This window comes from Bombyx mori, chromosome 13 (assembly GCF_030269925.1).
Source record: "Bombyx mori chromosome 13, ASM3026992v2".
Lineage (NCBI taxonomy): Eukaryota > Metazoa > Arthropoda > Insecta > Lepidoptera > Bombycidae > Bombyx > Bombyx mori.
In genome coordinates, this window is record NC_085119.1 from 7175993 (window position 1) to 7197778 (window position 21786).

A 21786-nucleotide genomic window follows, 5' to 3' on the forward strand; every position below is an offset into this window, starting at 1 on the left:
ATCTTGCATGCACGTTCGGTGAAGCTAGCTAGAGTATAGCCCCTTGAGGTTATTACCAATTGGTAGGCAAAAAAAAATTGTGTTCACTCCGTACACGTAGTTAATGTTTTGAGCCGTTTGTGGCCATTATGAGGGCCAGTTGACCGCTCAGCATCTGTTTCACAAAATTCATTTTAGGCTTAATTGCTTAGATGCTTTTTTATTTATTGCTTAATTGCTTTTTTTAGTTGCTTAGATGGGTAGACGAGCCCACGGCCATCTTAAGTGGTCACCAGTGCCCATAGACATCAACAACGTAAATCCCGCCACCCACTTTGAGACTTGAATTCTAAGTATCAGTTCTACAGTACAACGGCCGCACCACATTTCAAACTGAAACGAATTACTGCTTCACTGCAGAAACAGGTACATAGTTATTACCGTGTAGTCTCAGAAAACACTTTACCATCAGTAATTATGAATTTTTCTTTTAGATGACTTGATCTTTATTGCACGATGTTATTCGTTCATCGTGCAAGTCTTTCGTAAACACGTCTGTTAGTAAAACTGGTACCTGCCTGAGGGATTTGAACACCGGCACAGTTTCGTCGCTCGATACCAGGGTACCGAAAGGTAAAATCTCTTTTTTTTTTTGTAAGAGCAAACGGAATGGAATTATTTTGCTTAAAATTAGGACACTCGTGATAAGTGTATTAAAATATTGCATGTTTTATTAATGTTTTTGATAGGTGATGTATGACTGATCAGTTACGAGTTAGCCCCTGATTTCAACGTTTTGGTATAGCAACGAAATTTGTTATAGAAATAATGTATAGAAAATACAATTTTTAATACGTTTTTATTAGCTTCAGACGTATGTACCTATGTTAGAATGTAACGGAATCTTTGAACATGATTTTGACCCCCTTCAAAACGTCGGATTAACTCGAATAGGTACTTATTAAGGACCGATGATAATTCAAGATTTAAAAAAATTAATTGAAATTCAACTAAAAAATTAAAAATAAATAATAGTTAAAAAAAAACTCAAAAATACGTGCTTTTCAGGATATTATCAAAATAACCCTTCTACTCATATCTGTTCATAAAATATTTATAAATACTGAAACCATGCACCACACGCTTTTTTTTTTTAAAAAAACATTTTTTCTTACACTATTTTTAATTTTTAATGTTAATCATTTATTTAATCGTTACAACTTAAGGTACAACAAGGAAATATAGTTTTAAATTAATAATTTTGTGCAGCGACCGGCGCATGCGCGTTATTCAAATTTTTCGAAACTCACTGACTGCATTTTTACGAATCCCGCGCAGGTGTCGGTCGCGCGGCGTTGGTCGACACTTTTGGGTTCCGCTTAGCGTGCGAGGATTTTTTTATTATATTTCGGTTCCGCACGTTACAAATTCAAATTTATGAAGATTTATTTTCTATTTTTGTGGGATTTTCTATAAAAGCGTATTTTTTTAGTTTTTTTAAACTATTGTTTATTTTTTTATGTGACAATTTTACAAGTAAAAAACTATGGTTTTTAATAAAAATAAAGACATTTATTCACGGCGCATGATTCTTTAATTCGAATTCATTTGTATCATTATATTCGCCGATATTTTTTCTTTTGTAAGAGTTCTTCCAAACTTCATACAGACATACAGTGGCTTGAAATCTGTAGCAAACAAGCAACGGTGCTGATACGTGAGTTATCAGTGTCCAAGCCCAAACACCGTAAAACTCCATCTGTAAGAATTGATAAATATTAAATTAGATTAGGTAGATATTAAAACAACAGGCGACTATTGAATAAAGTGTAAAGGCACCTTCTCCCAGTCAAAGCGGTAATAATGTATTTACTACATCTCAAATTATTTGAGAACGCCAAATATATTATTGTCGTTGAAATAATATAAATTCTCAGTCTAAAGCAACTAATGATGGAACGGACGTCCTACATGTCACATGCAATAACCCCGTGTGCTGGCATTTTTTATTGTGTTACATTATAAACTCTTCGGTATAATGTAAAGAAATTCAGGATTTCCAAATACGTCTTTAATAGTGAAATATTCCTTTGCATTTTGATACATTGTTTTTATTTATAAAAAAAAAGATGAATTATTAAGTCTATAGGACTATCTGGTTACTCCTAAAACTATTGCTAGGGGTGTGTACTTTTGTAATTGTGTTGTAAATTCACGTATTCTGTTGGACCTCTCATTCATAACACCAAGAACTAAGCGCCCGTAATCAAATTGTAAATGTTGCGTTTACTAATTAATTTATTAATAGAACCTGTAGCGGATGGAATTCTGCTCTTCCGTTTTTAACTCTATTTAAGAGCCATAAAGCAAAATTTCCCACGAGAAGGAAAGTGATCAGCTGTCTGCCGGGTCGCTGTCTTCCGTTACTGGTACTTCTTCGAGCCCACGCGTCCAGAACTAACAAAGTTTGGCAAGAGCTCTGAATAACTGCACAAAGTGGAGATATTATCCTGAGAAATAAAGAAATAAATTTATTTAAAAAAAAAAAAAAATTCTATATTAAACCTAGGATATTTTTCTGTGGTCTGGGTACTGGAAAAACACATGTAGTGGGCAACTATCACGGAACATAAGATATTTAATAGGTACCTAAATCTCGCTATCGATTTTTTCAAAATCGGTTTGCATTTATACAAGTGCCGAACAATTACTGGTGGTAGGACCTCTTGTGAGTCCGCGCGGGTAGGTACCAACCACCACCCTGCCTATTTCTGCCGTGAAGCAGTAATGCGTTTCGGTTTGAAGGGTGAGACAGCCGCTGTAACTATACTTGAGACCCTAGAACTTATACGCATTTACATTGTAGGTGTCTATGGGCTCCAGTAACCACTTAACACCAGGTGGGCTGTGAGCTCGTCTACCAATCTAAGCAATAAGAAAAAAAATATCATTTGGATCGTCGGTCTACCGAGCATTTGCATCCGCTCCGTGGAAGATTTTTCCTTTTTCGTTAACTCCCAAAAAGATACGAGACAAGAGCAAATATATCCAGACTCCGTATAGAATCAATAAAGAAACTGACTTCGACCGGGAATCGAATACGGACGACGCGGTACAGAAGTTAAGGTTACTAACCACTAGACTAAAGGAGGCTATTAAATTTTAAAATAGACAGTACCTACATCGAAAATCGACATATATAATTGTTGGTAAATAATTTGACTTTCGTATAATATTAAAAGGATTTCAAGGTGGATGGTGCCGGCTTTTACGGGGTTTATCAGAGGTGGATCGCAATTTATTTAGTAATCCACAAAGAGGTGTTTATCGGCTTAAAGTTCCTCTTAACATTTTTCTTATTCCTTATCATCCACAGGGTATGGTGTGCTAGTAGGCGTGCCCAGATTCCGCATCAATTCTCACCATCGGGTTTTCCACTTTTACTTTTAAATACTGCTTTGCTTTGGCAATCATATCTTTATAGTAGTTATTTCAATGGGATTTCTTTATATTATCAATTTATTTCTTGGAACTAACGTGAATAGGTTTTTTGACGAGCATACGGCCCACCTAATGGTGAGTGGTTACCGTCATCCACGGACTTCAATGCAATGCCTACCGCTAATACGTTGTATTATATTTGAGTGAACCGTAAGCTAAACTCCCTATCTGTTTGTATATATGTATTTTTGCCAAATTAAAAGCTTAAGCATATTTTCATGCGCGTTACTTTGTCAAACAAGCCTCTGTTTAGTGGAACTTAAATAATTCAATATACAATCCACCTACTTTTAAGTTATCATATCCAACCAATGGGTACCAACGAAAGGCTTGGAATTTATAAAATACATTCTTCAATTATTTGTATTTTAGCGATGGAAAACTTTGCTTATGGAGTGCCTATTTTGAATAGGTAAATTTCCGGTTTCGGTTCTAAGGCGTCTAAATTTTTTTGTTATAAACATAACAGATAAAATACATAATGTTTAATATCCAATAAAATCTCACCTGGTAGCTCTTGATCCTTCCGAGTATCGTTTTAATAGGAAGCCAGTGCCTATTATTTGAAATAAATAGTAAAGGTATACGCCACATTGCGTGACAAGCAACAACGCGTGTTCTAATTGTAGAGACGACACAGCTTTTCGCAACGGTAGGGCTCTCATACGCTGAATGCACGCTGCTGATGCTATCGTCATCAAAACGAATAGAATCGTCTCCCATATGTTGATCTAATGAGATATTAAATCATGTCAATATTGAAAGCGAACGAAATATGATAAACTGATCTTTTCTATATTAAAATTACCCTTGAGCTTCGATGCAATGCTGTTTATTTATATTTATTGTGATGACTGGTGGTAAGACCTCTTGTGAGTCCGCGCGGGTACGTACAATTTCTGCCGTGAAGCAGTAATGCGTTTCGGTTTGAAGGGTGGGGCAGCTGTTGTAACTATACTTGAGACCTTAGAACTTATATCTCAAGGTGGGTGGCGAATTTACGTTGTGGATCTCTATGGGCTCCAGTAACCACTTAACACCAGGTGGGCTGTGAGCTCGTTCACTCATCTAAGCAATAAAGAAAAAGATTTAATTTAAAAAAAAAGTCTAGGCTTAGTATATATTTTCATCAGGATGGTCTTACCTGTAGGAGCGCTAGTTCAACGTGTTGTTTTTTTTGAAATAGTCCATTGAAGAGCATCAGACTAACGATAGTGCCGGCAAGAACAGCAATACCCATGAATAGGCCTTTATGAGCACTTCCACAATCTACTGAGAAATGATTGTTAGACTTGACTCGAGCACAGCATTGCTTTATTTCTTTGAACGCTTTTGATTTCTTCGAAGGTTTCTGAATGCAAATATTAAATAGGTTTACTACAGTTACATATTATGTTATTTATACAAACAAAAACATTTTTTTATAATAATATGTTGTTTTTTTTTTTGCTTAGTTGCGTGGACGAGCTCACAGCCCACCTGGTGTTAAGTGGTTACTGGAGCCCATAGACATCTACAACGTAAATACGCCACCCACCTTGAGATATATAAGTTCTAAGGTCTCAGTATAGTTACAACGGCTGCCCCGCCCTTCAAACCGAAGCGCATATACTGCTTCACGACAGAAATAGGCGGGCTGGTGGTACCTACCCGCGCGGACTCACAAGAGGTCCTACCACCAGTAATAATATGTGAACTTATGTTTTCATATATTTAAAATGCGTAAAGCGTCTCTCACAAGATGTGATAGAAAATGTTTATTCAATCAACTGATATAGTCTTGTGAAGTGAATTCAAATATTAGAAAGTCGATTCTGTATAAATCTAAATTATTTTGCGTGTTACGGCTAGTGTTAAATAATTATTTTGCGTGTTACGGTTAGTGTGGTCAAATGAAATGTATTAATAATAACCGAAGACTAACGAACATATTACACATACAATTAATTTTCACATTAACCGGCAATAGTAACTTTTAAGTTTCCGAGGTGCATTTGATACGTTTTTTATTATATTTTTTATTGCTTAGAGGAGTGAAAGATTTCACGGGCAATCCGGTATTAAGGGGTTAATAGAACTCATACGCTCAGGTCTAAATGTGAATTCACTCTTTAAGGCGTGAGGTCCAGGTCTCATTTTAATAGTGCTTTTTTATTTTTAAGTTCTAAGGAGCTATTCCAGCTTCTCGGGGACGGGTAGGTGAGCTTACGGGCTCAAGCTGAGAAAATTTGCCAGCACTGACCCTAACAAGAGCAGGTGGAGGAGTATCATGACAGAAATTAATATCTCACGGGGGGAATCACGAGCCTCAGTAATGCGGTATATAACGCGAGGAAGGATTCATCGATTGCTATCCCCAGGTCTGATTGTAGTCTTAATTGTATTGATGATTTGTGTGTTTGAATGATTTACTGGTGGTAGGATCTCTTGTGTGTTCGCGCGGGTAGGTACCACCACCCTGCCTATTTCTGCCGTAAAGCAGTAATGCGTTACTATTGTTGGTCGAAGATTATTACGAGTATATTTTTTTAATTAAAAAGAAATCATGGTTAAGTCTCGTGCTTTAATATTATTACTAAATCCGATAACTAGAACTAATATCCTGTCTTATAATTGTCTAAAATGCACTTACCATGTGATAAATGATTTTACAACTAAGCGATTTCATCAGTTTCTTGGTTACAAAAAATAAAATAAAAGCCCTAACATTCCGGTTTTCTACTTAAACTTCGGACAAGATTTGATGGATACAGATATATCATTGAAGAAATATAAATTATAATGTTAATTCTAATCGGTAATTATTAAAACTAACCGCGACGGACTTAACCGTAGCATAGAAGAGTAGCATTTGAACTATTCATCAAAACGTGTTTAAAATACTTAACGGAGTTATGAAATATTCAGAAATAAGTCACCTTATTTATTATTGGCTATATTAGTAAAACAAATAGGACATTACTTTTGTATGCATTAAATATTAAATTCCTACGAATCTGAACTATATGAATATTAATGGAGTAAATATTATAAACTTCTTGAGGCGCTTTTTAATTAGAATATAAATAATTCGTAGTTTGTTAATGTTTTTAGATAATTACTGAACTATACAATTAATGTAGATAGAGAGAAAAAAGAAGAAATATTAAAATAAACATAATTAAATTTTATCCTGCTAAAAAGTTCCATCACACATTTATAAAAGTGCCACGTCTACGTATATAGTCTTCATTTTTTAGACAACATTTTGTACGGAGACTAATATTTTGGGACTCAAATATGTATAAGGCTTTTTAAAAGCCCACCTCAGTTGGACCAACAAACGATTTGTACCATTTTGAATTTAATTTAAGTTGAGCAGGAAAAAAACTCGTCGGAATGTGTTTCACGGCGTTTTAATAACAGTGAAGTCGAACAGTTGTAGTCATCGTGGCCTAAAAGATAAGACGTCCGGTGCATTCGTATCTAACGATGCAACGGTGTTCGAATCCCGCCGCCTGGTACCAATTTTTCTAATGAAATACGTACCAAATATTCACGATTGACCTCCACGGTGAAGGAATAATGCCTTAGAACTTATATTATCTCAAGGTGGGTGGCGCATTTACGTTGTAGATGTCTATGGGCTTCAATAACCACTTAACACCAGGTGGGCTGTGAGCTCGTCCACCTATCTAAGTAATATTTTTTTTTATTAAAAAACATATAAAGCATTTGAACATTAGAATCTAATTTTACTTACCGATCCAGGAACTGTGCATAGGTCGTTCCATATTACTGCTATTATAACCGAACACAAAAGGCTGTACTCCACACCGCAAGGTCTCAAGTATGGATTCACATTTCTTATGAGCGGTGTTATCATATCCGAAACATTACAGATCCATATATCGTTATTCATAGTTGCGTTGAAATATTTAAAACTTAAGTTCGTACTAACGCTCCCTATGTCAGTTCGGTTATTATTGAACACCGATAGCAGCGGCTTAGGATAATCTACTATTTCTTCAATTGTTAAATTGTCCAGTTTATCATTTATGTCGATTTGTTTGTGACCACTAATATTGGCATAGCGAAAAAGGATTGGCTGATCGTATGCAACATCCACGATGTCATCTCTGGTATCTTGCACTACAACATTTAACCATTCGCATACATTAGTAGCGATTAGATGCATTAGACCAAATCTGTCAATTACCACTCCACGCATTGGATCCAATACCTGTGAATTAAAAAACGTCCTCTATATATAAAGTCATTGATATTCCCTTGATCTAATATTATAATTATGGAACGTACGAACAGCAAACAGGAAATCGGTCGAGTTCGATTATTTACATAATCGTTAACGACAGCTATGTACAATAAACACGTTTCACAGAATGTGTGAAAAGTGCGTGATTCATCTGTTAAATTCGATGAATAAGTGACGAAATTCAATTGTTGGTCTAAAATAACTCACGTCAGTATATGAAAATATGAAGACAGTTTGCGCAACAAGATACAGGATTCTTAAGACTGGTTTGACGGCCACGATGGTCAGCTGACAGTCCCCGGAGAGATCAAAATATTCACCAAATTGAAGACACGAGTAGATGATGGAACCAACACCAAATCCCGCTACGCCAATGTGGAGGTAGAAACTGCCATATCGAGTGCGTTTCACGTTATCTGAAAATAGTATTAATGTGAAATAAGAATCATTAATAACGTAATTTAATTTCGAGGAATTTGTGGGTAGGAGATTTGTGGAAACGTTAGGGCAAGGTAGAGGAGGAAGAGGTCAATCGAAGAAGGCATAGATGGAGTGTGTGAATGTTAATATGTAAGAAAGAGGAGTAGGTGTTGAGAATACGGCTGATAGAGGAGAATGGAATAAAAAAGTGGGATAAGGTGGAGAGAAAGAAGGAGAAGACAAATTATGAGGCTTTGATATCGGATTTTATACTTTCAGACAAAAAAAATTAGCTTGTAGTGTATATGACAACCACTCACCATCTTTATAACGTCTCGCCATACGAAGATGATAAAAAGTGTATGCTAAAAACAGCATACTGATGACGTATAAGTACATCGTGAAAATCTGAAAAGAAACACAATCTTTATCTCTTTAGATCAAAGGCAGAAAGAAAGGCAAAAGTTGTATCTTCTTTGAGAAAGAATAAGTGCAATTCACTATAATTTTCTTTAGGCGAAATATTCAACTGAAAATTTAGATATGTTTAGTAAAAAAAAACATTTTGAATTATTTTTTTACCTACCTTTTTTTACCATATATTTTCCTATATAGGTTTATTTGCAGATATCTCAATGCAAATGAATGAATGAATTTTCAAACAGGTTTTTTTTTTCAATACAACAAGGTTTATTACCTACCTGTTTTAAATACTTACATCTGAGGTGATGTTAGTGTAGAGCTCATTTTGTATTGTGCTGGTTACAGGTAAAGCTATTCCTAAAACTATTAATAACTTCGCGTAAAACGCTGACAAGGCCACTGTCATTGATTCACTGAAATAATATGAAACATTACATTAATTAACTTGCTAACTAATTTGGAACAGAAATTAGGTAAATTGTATAATTTAATTTTATTTGGGCTTGCAATTACATGAATCGGCTAGTTTAGACATGGTTTTCAATTTTGTGCATTCTGATATTAATTTTGTTATACGAATGGGCGAATAAAAAGGTTGTCACGACGAAAAATATTTTCTTAGAATGCTGTTGAATGTTGATTTGATTTTGAAATAATAAGTAGCATTTCAGAGATCAATGTTCTTAAGGTGACCGATGATACATACTCGCCATGTGATAGAGGCCTCTTGCTTGGTAGTGGCGATGGTATGTTATCGGTGCTCGATCCACTGCTGGAAGGTAGAACCACGCTCAATCTTGGTAACGCATGTGGTGGATGTTCACTGAAAACTGTCTTGCTTTAATTGTTTGCTTCAACGAGGTTTTTTCTTCATTGCCTTTGTAGGCATACGAGTACAGGGCCTACCTGATGGTGAGTGGTTACCGTCGCACATGGACGACAGCAATGCCTGGGGCAGAGCCAACCCGCTGCCTACCATTAAGTAATCTTTTTTTATTGCTTAGATGGGTGGTGAGCTCGCAGCCTACCTGGTGTTAAGTGGTTACTGGAGCCCATAGACATCTACAACGAAAATGTGCCACCCATCTTGAGATATAAGTTCTAAGGTCTCAGTACAGTTACAACGGCTGCCCTAGCCTTCAAACCGAAACGCATTACTGCTTCACGGCAGAAATAGGCAGGGTGGTGGTACCTACCAGTGCGAACTTACAAGAGGTCCTACCACCAGTAAAAAGCCACAAGCCTCGTTTGAATAAGAACATGTCATAGCGCTCAGGAAATACCATAGAGGGGAGTAAAGAAAGGTTGATAGGTTGACCCTTAAATTGACTTTAGATATTTGGTTCTAATATACTTTTTATTTAATTTACGTACATGCTGCTAGAGTCGCATAACACTGTATTTATTTTTTATCTAAAAATAAATCTTAATTACGATATGAATGAGCAACCTACATATTAAATTGAAAAGTTATCTACATTCTAAATGCACATTGAATTTCCGACTAAATTAAATAAATGGATTGACGTATCATATTGCGTAAAATATTGTAGCAAGCGTTTCTGTGTACGCCAATGGAGGGTTCCAATCACGCTTCAAAATTCATAATTGATAAATAAATTTAGTACAATTTAATAATACTAATAACTAATGTGAAATACATTTGTATTAAATAAAATGAATTTCAATACTGTGTAAAACATTTAATTATCCATACCGTAGTTGAAAAGTCATAGCGAAGTCGATTAAGAGATTCTACGAATAGAGTGCATGTACATACATAATTACTACTTTGAAAAAAGGCAGCGGTTTGTCTGTGCTTCTGACATTGCTGACGTCCATGAGTATCGGTGACTATTTATCATTAGATGAGCCGTATGCTCGTCTGCCGACAAAGGCAATAAAAACAAGTCATTTGGAGTACTCAACATTGTATATACATAATAAAGTTTCCTCACAGGATGGAACACACACACACTCACCGCAATTTTTATACTTTACTAGCTGACCCGGCAAACGTTGTTTTGCCATATACAAGTTTTCTAGGGAATTTCTAGTGTAGAAAAAAAAACTAACTTATTGTAAGTGTGTAAGGATTTTGTAAATGAGTGAAAGAGGCATGTAGCGCTGTGAACGACGAGGGAATATAAAAATAACAAAACCTCATTCAACCACATAATGCCTCATTATAACAAAAAAAAAATTGTGCAAAAAATAAATGTTAGGGGTGGACAACCCTTATCATTTAGGGGTATAAAAAATAGATAGTAGCCGATTCTCAGACCTACTGAACATGCATATAAAATTTCATAAAACTCGGTCTAACCGTTTCAGAGGAGTTTAGTAACTAACATTGTGACACGAGAATTTTATATATAAGATTATACTATTTCACTTCATCTATGTACCTTAATTAAACGTAATCTCTGAGTACAAACGACTGCCGCATACTGGCAGACTTGGTCGTCATGACGGATAGATGGACAGAACGAAGCGGTACGTTTTCTTGTCGTTTGGCGACGAAAGCCATAAAACGCAACGTTCAATATTAAAATCTATTGTGTTCTTGTCTATATTTTTATTCTCATTGAATATTAAATGAATAAAACTTTGAGGAGAATCAATTTGCCGCGGGAACAAGTTGTTGATATAATGTTACATCGTCGTACCTGCTTGTTTTGTTTTACCAAGCGCTTACCGACTAATAGTTGATTTTAATGAACCGACATCGAACGCCTCACCTTTCATCTTCAGGCACGGCGAGGAGAGGCTCCGATCTCTCACGCCACTCCCTCGATGCGCTTTGATTGGATTTCTCTTTATTTTTAGTCATCGAACACCGATTCGAACACAACTATTTGCTTATGGTTTGTACAACACACGGATTCGGATAAATATATTTTATTAATTATAAATTGACAATTTAGCAAATATTTATTTTAAATAATGAAGTGTACGTTGTTGTTACTTGTAAAGCTGATCATGGACTGATTTGAGTTCTCTCAGCTGTTAACAACTGAAGTGAATAATAAAGATGTATGATGCACGCTCGCGTGTATGTACATATATATACGTAATAAGTTGTGACTATAAATTTGTTAACACCCGTGACACGGTTAGGGTAAGTCGTCTTTTGTATCACCCGAAATGTTTAAATCAAGAAATATAACGTCACATATACTTAATTCACTTGTTCATTTGTAATTTATAACTGACTATTTAAATATAAAAATGTAAATGATTTATGTGCATTAAATATATACTTATACATGAAATAATTACATTCTATAGATAGTGTAGTTTTGGTTTACTTATTGTTAACAAATTCATGGTAATATTTTTATGTACGTTGTTACGGTCAGTTATAAATTCATTATAAAAATAGAGTATTATTGAACAATGTAAAATAACGTGTTGTTAAAGGAAAATAAATAAGACGAAAGAAGTTTGAAAGTTACTTGTAGTTGTTGAAAGTTACTTGTAGTTGTAATACTACTCAGTCAAACAAGTATGTGAAAAGATCAATAATACACAAAATGTTAGTTATTGATACAAATTTATTTTATCATCTTATGCTCCTTCGTTATTTACATAATATACTAGGTGACCCGGCAGACTTCGTAGTGCCTCAATCGATAAATGAAAGACCTAAACTTTTGTAGAAAATAAACTTAAATATTTAATTCCGAGCATTTTCATAATTATATCTAACTTTTAAACCTTCTCTGGACTTCCACAATTAATTCAAGACCAAAATTAGCTAAATCGGTCCAGCCGCTCTCGAGTTTTAGCGAGACTAACGAACAGCAATTCATTTTTATATATATAGATTATAATAATATAATATATTATTACGAATAATCCAATCATCAAAACATTTTTAAATGCTTTTTACGGAATTGAGTTGAGTCGTCGCCGCGAATTCTCCTTTATGTCTTCTACCGAATGAAAACAGGTTCCACGAAGTGCTGATATGAATTTAGGAAAAAGAATTAATTCGGCTGCAGCCATATCTGGTGAATAAGATGGTTGTTCGTTGGTATTTTTTGAGTTTTTCGTCCAATATTCGTTCACAATAATGACCATGTGCGAAGGCGCATTTTCATGGTATAAAATTTATGAATTCCCTTTTTACAAATATAACCTTTTTCGTCAAATTTACTTGCTCTCTTAAACGCCACATAACGCTCAAATAATATTCTTTAGTTACCTAGAGAATTCCGAAAGCACAACACCGTGATAGTCAATGAAAACTATCAACACGACCAACTTTTGTTTGATTTGGCGTGGTTTTTTCGGTTTCAGATTAGTTGGAAGGCGCCACTCCAAAGCTTGTTGACTAGTTGCGTATCAAACTCTTAAACACACGTCTCGTCACCGGTAACATTGTGTTTCATGAATGTTGGTTCGAAATTGACTCGTTCTAGCATTTCCTCAGCGACTCTTATGCGATTGAGTTTTGGAGAAAAGATCAGGTCTTTTGAGACTAGCCCAGCGGTAAGATCTTTCATTCCAAATATTATTATTTAAAATGGTGATCCGTGAGACGCTGAAAGTTGGGCGGCTATATCTTACAATCTTGAATGAAGATTTTCAGTCAATAGTTCTTTCACTTTTGCGATATTAACATCAGTTGTAGACTTTAATGATCTACCCGAGCGAGATAAATCTTCCATCCCGTCTCGACCAGTTTTGATTGTTTCGTACCACTCATAACCACGTATTTTTGATATAGTCTATTCACCTTAAGCCTTCTGTAATATTTTCAGTGACTTTGAACACGAAATTCCATTGACGAGACAAAATTGAAGACAAAGTCTTTGTCCGATGTTTTTTTTCTTCATTATGAAATTCGCAATACACACTAGACATGGTATAATTAAAAACAGCAAAAACATTGTTTTAAATGCTGGAACTTAAACTCCGCGCCAAAATGGAAGACAGTTGGGCCAAATTTCTAAGACCAAAAAAACCACAATTTTTTTCTAAAAAAACCCATAAGGACTGAATGTATATTCCATATGTTTTAAACCATAAATGGCATCATTTTTAGCTGATTATAAAATTTAGTTTACCTCTCACACGTCCATTTGACCTTATCGATGGTTAGTTTAAAGAAAACGAGACAAAATTGATAGGTACATAAACGGTATAGAAAAAATAATTGGCACATTTAATTACTGACTTTTTTTCAATAAACAGGTGCCTAAATACGGTATGTATCATATCGTAACGCCTTTTTTAAATTTAAATTTAAATTGTATGGTCCGTGATTCGTAATAAAAAATGCTATTCAAAAACTTTTTTGAAATCAAAAGAATTTTAATGGATAAAAGTTATTGTTTATTAATGAACGGGGCTAGATTTTAAGACGGTATATTTAACAGCACAATTTGCATCGGGGCAGATATGTTGTTATCACGGGTAATTAGCGTAGTTGGTGTCAATTTCAGACGGTTCCTCTAACAAGGTACTTGGACCTCGGCACTCAATCCACGGTCTATTTAATTAGAATTTCTTTACCTGTATTTAAACGGTTATGAGGATTTTAATTTACTTTACTTTTTTGTAACGCTAGTAGAAGAGCAGGCCTTTTCGAAATGTTTTCAGCGCGCACCACGGTACCGTAAGTTTCGTGTAGTCGGTGTGGTGGAGCTCGATGGGGTTTAGTCGGTAGTTGTTCTGCGGGGCAAGTGCTTCGCGCGCCTTTTTCAAGGCGTAGTCTCCTGTGAGAAATTGGGGGAGTCGAAGGACCTCGGCCCTTCTCTTCTCCCCTTCTTCCTCTCAGGAGGCGCCAGAGTCCGACATAGCCCGGTCCGTTACCCCCCTCGACCGGGTATTTGTAAATGGATTCCCCAGCGTTAAAAAAAGGCCTTTTCGAAATGTTACTAATGAAACCGGGCAGTGGAACTTTTGGCAAAGCTTGAACAACGCTTTTACTAGTGGACACAGTGAGTTCTCTAGAACATAGTTCATAATGGTTCATTCTCTCTGTTGAATTTATGTTCACTTTATACGCACTTGTGATGATTCTGGGCCGTGATCACGAATACTTTTCGAGATGTTACTACTATTTCCCTATGATTCAAACCAGGAGCTACTTTACTTTATTTTCCACACTAACCCTTAATAGAATGATTATCTGGTGTACTCGCAGTATTAGCGGTGCTGAGTGTCAGCTCAGGTTTGTCTCACTGTTTTGTGAACCCAAAAAAGTGTTCAAAATGTAAGGATAAGATTAGCCGTAATTCAAACCAATTGAGTTTAAAACAAACTAAGCTATATGAGTTCCTCTGTCTCTTCACTTAAACTAGTGTTGGACTATTCATTGAAGTTTTTAATCACTAACATCTTTAGATTTATTTTTGATTAGATTTTCATTTTTGTTATTTTGTTCTGTTGTATTTGGGAAAAAAGACCTGATAAAAAAACCCTTTTGTTGAGTTTGTTAATATTTAATAAACAGCAATAAAAAGGAAATTCGTTAACAAACAAAGGAGAAAATAGTACCTAGCTATATTTACGTACAGGTAGTAAAACCTTTTCTACTGTTTTGTTATTTTCGTAATTGAAGAAAAGTGAGCACCCTTTTTTAATACTTCTTATTTTTAAATTATATCTTGATTACTTTTCTAATCTATACTAATCTATTTATATACTATAATATTATAAAAAGGAAAGATTTGTTTGTTTGTTTGTATTGAATATGCTCCGAAACTACTAAACCGACTTAAAAAATTCTTTCACTATTTGGAAGGTACTAGGAGTGGGTAATATCGGTTTTGCCGCGTATCGAATCGTATCTATATATCGACTATCAATATCGGATATTGAATCTATATATTTTCTGAATCTATATATTGATGGATGCTAGTAGATTTTCTTGATTCATGATATTTGAGATTTGAAACGATACGCTGATATAATATCGTAGTAGATATAGATTTAAGTCAACGTTATACGGTTGGTTTTCTGATATCAATTTATAATATGATTTTAAAGTAACTAGAGGTCCAGCAGTAGTCGAAATTCGACTATAATTAATTGGAATTGTAAGTTTGTACACTATTATGATTGTATTTTATACTTCTATAATCACAAATTTCGCCAAGACTACACTATAAAAAATATAGACAAAGGCAAACAATATTTAATCTATTCTCAATTTGACAACAGACGTCAAGAACAAAAGTTTGACAATAAATAGTAGGCATGCGTGTGTGCGTCAAATACATGGTATGTAGTGTGTGTAATGTTTTCTTTATTGATTTAATGTATCTTTTATGCATTATTTAAAAAAAATATTAGCATTGTGCACTTCTTCTCTATATTCTCTATAAGTGTGGAAAATTTCATACTCCTCCGTCCGCGCAATTTTCGTAAAAAGGAATACAAAGTTTTTGCTTCACGTATTAATATATAAAGTAATAAAAAGAACATGAAAATAAAAATATCAAAAAAACTTTCCTTCATGCTTTTATCATTAGCTTAGGCCTAGCTTAGGATTAGGACTGGCTACATTATTTTCAGTTTTTAGTATTTTGTGTCTTAATTTTAAATTACAAAATATACCAAAAGAGTGTAGATTTCAAAAGTTTAATACAAACACAAGAAATAAACACAATTATTTGGATTCAACTAAAAATAGAAAAATGTGTACTTTAAAAATCAAACACAAAAAACTTTTAAGTATTTATAAACACTTGTCCAAAAATTCTAGTTCAAGGTCAAAGCGCGTGAAATTAAATTCAACGATGCAAATAGGCTATACTGCATTCAAGTTAGGGTCGAAAGTTGAAACTTCTTTCCTAAATTGTATCCTGCTGATACGCTAAGAATAATCTACAGACATATGGACTTAAATATAAGGTTTACAATTGTATGGATAATGCCTGTTTCTGTTTCATTCATCACATGATATCCCTATCGTGCGCTCACTCACTCTGGCCGATTCGATACGAACCAAACGAATATTGCTGATATTCACGAATCGGTCGATATGCCGATGCGCATCACATCGAGCAATATCGTGTATCGGCTAATATCGAAATATAGATTTCGATTCACGAATCGGTACGATATGCCGATGCGCATCACATCGAGCAATATCGTGTATCGGCTGATATCGATATATAGATTTCGTGCGGGGCGATATCGGATTCAACGATATTGCTGCGATATATAGATATTGAATCTAGATACGATTTATATCACCCACTCCTAGAAGGTACACTATTCCCGAGTAAATTAGGCTATAATCTTTTTTGAAAAAAATTAGGGAACCTTACTAAAACTCCAATAATGTAACCCAAGGTGTAAAAAAATTACTTAAAATATTCTTTACATCGCGTGCCCTGCGAAAACTCTTGATGAGAGGATAAATAATGTACTATGACTTTGTAGAAAACATTATTATTTACAAAAAGTGTCGCGACAGCATATGTCTAACTATTATAGTTATACCGCAATAAGTATTCTTTTATTTGAAAAAATAAAACAACGTCAAATATCGTTGTAATTTTTGTTAGACCCGAGCGTAGAGCGTTAGAATATGTCATATGATATTTTGGTTTCGGTTAGTTCTGGTCGTTCTGGAGATACTATTAAAATTCACTGTCTTATTGTTATTGGCTTATTCGTCACAATTAGCGTCGCTTTGTGACATGTAGTTTAAGCTATTTTACAATAACCCAAATTGTATGTCGATCAGCTCATTAGTCAATATCTTTTAAATATATCGTTGTAGACAAAATTATTGTGTCGCAGCTAAACTTCCTAAATCTATACTTCATTTTGAATCCATTTCTTAAAATTTAATCTGTTTCGTCCTTTACTAATTAAATTTGTAACTTCGTTCAAATATGCTGACCAGCATTAAGAGAATAAAAAAAAGTATGGTGTCGTGGGACACCGGATAGGAACGAAGTTCCTTATTATAAAAATATTAATTTTAAGTTCTATTCGAGGTATAAAGGAAATAATTATTTGGGTACGCCTTTTTTATTATGATTTTTTATTGATAAAATAAAAATAATCACACGCAAGGGTCAACCACTCCGCAGTGCAATGGAGCAGCCTCGCCCTGGGGAAACCGCTTGCATGATCACGGTATCCCCTACGCCAGGTAAGTATGATTTAGCAGGAGAAATATGAGAACGCCTCTCAACTGTGTAACATCTCGTCACCGCGATTTAGGATTGTTGAGTTTACATGCAGCGACATCTGTTGATAATAAACTAAATAGAAAAATCTTACGTTACGGACGTTTTTTCCCGGTTAGGGTACCCGCATCGTCCCATCACGAAATTCGTTCCAAAAGAAAGATGAAATTAACGAATTGTTAGTTTGAATTGCTGTTTATCCTAGTTTTATTAGTGTTTTAATCTACATATATTCAATATTAGCAGGAAAAAGAGCGACCCAGAAACAAATATAATTACAAATAAAAATATTCCAGTTATAAAGCCAAATCATTTGATAACTATTATTTTAGAATTTCACCAGACCTACGACAATTTTCCCAGTGTAATCCCAGCATTATTTATTTCACCTTCGCCAGTGACCATGAGAACTGAGAAGTAATATGACTGCCGGAAATGGTCTGTTGCAAATAATACAAAAATAAAACCGTAAAAGTGTTCATTATTACAGTTTATGTTTCGATAATACTTACCGGCTGTGTCTGATTTTACGTTCCAGTGTAGTACTAGTTTGCCTCACGGGGTGGTAATGATGGGAGTGACCGTAAGTTATGGGTTTCGTATCACCAGTCCTACTAAAATTTAAAATAATATTGAATATGAATAATCTTTTAAAGGTATTTTACTGCTAAGCGTTATACAATAAATTTCGCCAGTCTACGATTTTATCTGGTACCGGATGTATTCAATCCCGAATTCCAAATTTTTATCAAAATACACTACCTCAGACTAGGAGGAATCAAACTCGCACTGCTCACAGTAGCCAAAGTCAGTTAGTTTTTTTCTTATATTTTTGTTTATTGCGCATATGGACGAATCGTCAATTTGTTGGTAGGTTACCAAAGTCCACTTTTTTATTTTTTTATTGCTTAGATGGGTGGACGAGCTCACAGCCCATCTGGTGTTAAGTGGTTACTGGAGCACATAGACGTAAATGCGCCACCCACCTTGAGATATAAGTTCTAAGGTCTCAAGTATAGTTACAACGGCTGCCCCACCCTTCAAACCGAAACGCATTACTGCTTCACGGCAGAAATAGACAGGGCACTGGTACCTACCCGTGCGGACTCACAAGAGGTCCTATCACCAGTGTATCACAAGAGGTGGAAATGATGTCGTGAATGCCGTCGCTCACCTTGAGATATGAGGTCGAGGTCACGATGTATAACAGTTTTTCCTCACTTCAAACCAGAACGCATGACGGTATTCTGCTAGAAATGAGCCGGACACTTACCCGAGCGGGTACACCTACATAGCGTAAAAGTTAGCTCATATTTGTATGGAATGGAATCGTTTGCGTACGTTTGCCGCTAGGGGCGCTGTTCCAACTGCATACAAAATTGGCTTTTAACTTTTACGCTATCGAGAACGTTAAGAAACTCGGACTAAGCACACTGATCACTAGTAAATTTAAAATTGTATAGCTTATTAGGCAATTTTTATGTTAAACATACAATTTTAACAACACAAATTATTTTACTAACACGATATTGTGTATGTATATAGTTTGATATATTATGTATTAGTGTTTATTTTTATTAATTTTATTCTTATTGTCTATAGTATCAATAATTAAATTAATTAGATTGTACTCATCTACCCACTCATGTAAAGCTTTCCTTCTTTGAGAACGGTTAGCTGGTAGATAACTCAATTGTTGAGTTAAGCTCGCCATTTTTTATATCTTATCGCAATTACTGTATTATATTAACAGTGTGTACAAATAAAGAATAAAAAAATATATATAACGTAAAAACAGAACCCCTACGCGAAAACTATACACCAAATATACTATATGTTTCACTTTGTTTTTTTAAATAAAAACTTACCATTGTGTATCTTCTTGGATTACATCCTCCATAGTGGTTGTGAATCTTAATAATAAAGTGAGTTATCTCGGCACGTGTCACTCGAGCGCTCAACGTTATCCGTGTAAAGCAGCTAAACCTTATGTTATCTTCTAGATAGATTTATCTCGTTCAGACTAAACCTGGCGTGGTCTCCACGAGTGATGTCATGATTCATTGTGAAACTTACAAAATAAATACATTCTTATACATATTTACAACTAGGATTATTTTTGTTTTTGGAAATGTTTCATGAGTCACTTTGAGTTGCCGGTTTTAATGAGCGGGTTCTCGTTATGGTGTTAATTGATAATGCAAAATATGAATTTGTATTTGTATGTACTTGTTGTGAAATAATGAATATGCTATATTGCGTCTATTAGAATACAATTAATATGACTTTATTTCGATTTTATAAACTAAATTTCACTGCGTACGCGTAGTGAATTTTAGAATATAAACTATAATATTTTGCAATAAATGGCCGGTATGCTGTGGTCATAAATAACACAGAACTTGAAACTAAATTGGGTACACAGTTTATTAGTATTTTTATTAAATTTAAAAATTTCTAACACAACCACGAACTAATGCATCATCTTAGATAACCAAATAAACCCTTTCTAATGATTTTGTTATCTAATGGATTTTATATTTGTACTTTAATAATTTAATAATGTTGTAAATAAATGAAAGAGCCTTTAAAATAAATTTCATGTAAAGCGGAGCCGACAAGTACGCGTGTGTTTATTTAAACAATGTGAAATGTATTTTCCAGTGACGGTGGTTAGCGGTCATTGTGTTTAGTTAGCTGAGGACAACACACGCGCATCTTTGTGTTAATTAAACAATCACGCCTGGTAGTCTTATGAATATGACCTATTTAAATATTCTGTGATAATTTATGGCGTAAAAAATAAAGCAATTGTTTTAACGTAGTCTTTTATTAATCAATTTACAACCATATTATTCTTTTGTATGTAATTGTAACTGTATTGCACCATCCAATATATTGCGGTCGCGAACTAATCAGCTCTTTCTTGATTTGAACGGTAGATCAGTCCTTATAAACAATTATATAACAACTAAATTGAGATATAGATCTTACATTTAGAGACTGGGTGGCAGTGTTTATGTTGGATAGGTTTGAGTGTCTATGGTCTTCAATGAAAATATGCACAAAATTAACATTAGGAAAAACAATTAACATTTTATAGGCAAAAATAGGGTAAAATGAAGTTTTCTGTACATAAAAAAACATTTTTTTTTTCCAACAAGCATTTATTTCGGGGTATTATCAATAATTTATAATTGCATCTTTCGCATTGACTTCCGTACAGTATTTTCTACTAAACATTTAAGTATATTGGTTTGTTTTTGAAACAATTCTTCCATATCTCGAATAGACAAATAGTGGAGTGGAAGCGGTAGAAAATGGCGAGAGGCATCGAAACATGCGTGATTATTGTCCACGCCCAAGGTCCGTAGAAAGCCAGATGTGCTGGACGAAACTCGGCTCTATTCTGTAAACAATAACTTTGTGTTCATTTATGAAATCTAATTCGATCTGTATGCGCTGCTGAATGTGGCGTACACAACTTGAGATTTAGTTAGGAAGAAGTCACTGATAGTCAAAGAATATCCATTTATTATATACTTGGCTACAAGTAACTAATTCTATCTATGTTTTTTTTTTTTTTTTGTGATTGAAAGTTTACTGGTGGCCCGAAGGCCTTTCCAGTTTCACCAGGACAGGTGGGCGAGCAAAGGCTCAGCCAAGAGGGGTGGGATTTGCTAACAACTGCCCGAGCGCCTCCGAAGGAGACCTAACAACTCAAGAGCAATTGTTTCGCGAATGAATCTACTACCGGATCGGAATCGCGACCCGCTGAGAAGATCCGGCGAGAAACTCAGCGGGCTGATGCATGGGTTAGGTTGCACGTCGACCTCTTTGTCGAGTTCGACGAGTACGGTTACCGGGGTCCCTAAGCCTGCCCCTAGTATTAGAGCTGAAGGCATCTAATGCAAAGGTTATTGGATCTGATGGATCCGTAAGGACGTGTCTAGGGCGTCGACGGTGACTGGCTCCTGCATGATCAGGATTCGGGGAGTAGTCAGCGGCGGCAACGATAAGGCGATTATCATGACGCATAGCCTTATC

The 21786-nt window shown here is 35.0% G+C and overlaps 2 protein-coding genes and 1 pseudogene across 7 annotated transcripts in view; all 3 read right to left on the reverse strand.

The window, feature by feature from the left end:
• Window positions 1-1550: 1550 nt before the first annotated feature.
• On the reverse strand, window positions 1551-19801 carry LOC101735423 (proton channel OtopLc). Of its 3 annotated transcripts, XM_012691938.4 has the most exons (11): window positions 19608-19801; window positions 18252-18353; window positions 9285-9401; window positions 8874-8991; window positions 8476-8563; window positions 7943-8151; window positions 7223-7702; window positions 4625-4831; window positions 3988-4211; window positions 2291-2489; window positions 1551-1738 (listed from the first exon to the last, which is right to left on the reverse strand). In XM_012691938.4, the coding sequence occupies exons 1-11, from the start codon at window positions 19637-19639 to the stop codon at window positions 1556-1558; spliced, it is 1959 nt and encodes a 652-aa protein (XP_012547392.1). In that variant the 5' UTR covers window positions 19640-19801; the 3' UTR covers window positions 1551-1555. The 3 variants fall into 3 exon arrangements, with proteins under 3 accessions (XP_012547392.1, XP_021204740.1, XP_021204742.1); XM_021349065.2 differs by lacking the exons at window positions 18252-18353; window positions 19608-19801 and adding an exon at window positions 11320-13318; XM_021349067.2 differs by lacking the exons at window positions 18252-18353; window positions 19608-19801 and adding an exon at window positions 11320-11613 and having other exon boundaries at window positions 9285-9408.
• Window positions 17492-17710, reverse strand: LOC119629421 (U1 spliceosomal RNA; annotated as a pseudogene).
• A 1084-nt stretch (window positions 19802-20885) lies between the features above and the next one.
• LOC101747212 (proton channel OtopLc) overlaps window positions 20886-21786 on the reverse strand; it is a 30710-nt gene continuing 29809 nt past the window's right edge. For all 4 annotated transcript variants that reach the window (XM_038015006.2, XM_038015005.2, XM_038015007.2 and 1 more), the window contains exon 14: window positions 20886-21148. In XM_038015006.2, the coding sequence (XP_037870934.1) occupies window positions 20975-21148 (174 nt within the window). In that variant the 3' untranslated portion in view covers window positions 20886-20974. The remainder of the gene's footprint in view (window positions 21149-21786) is intronic.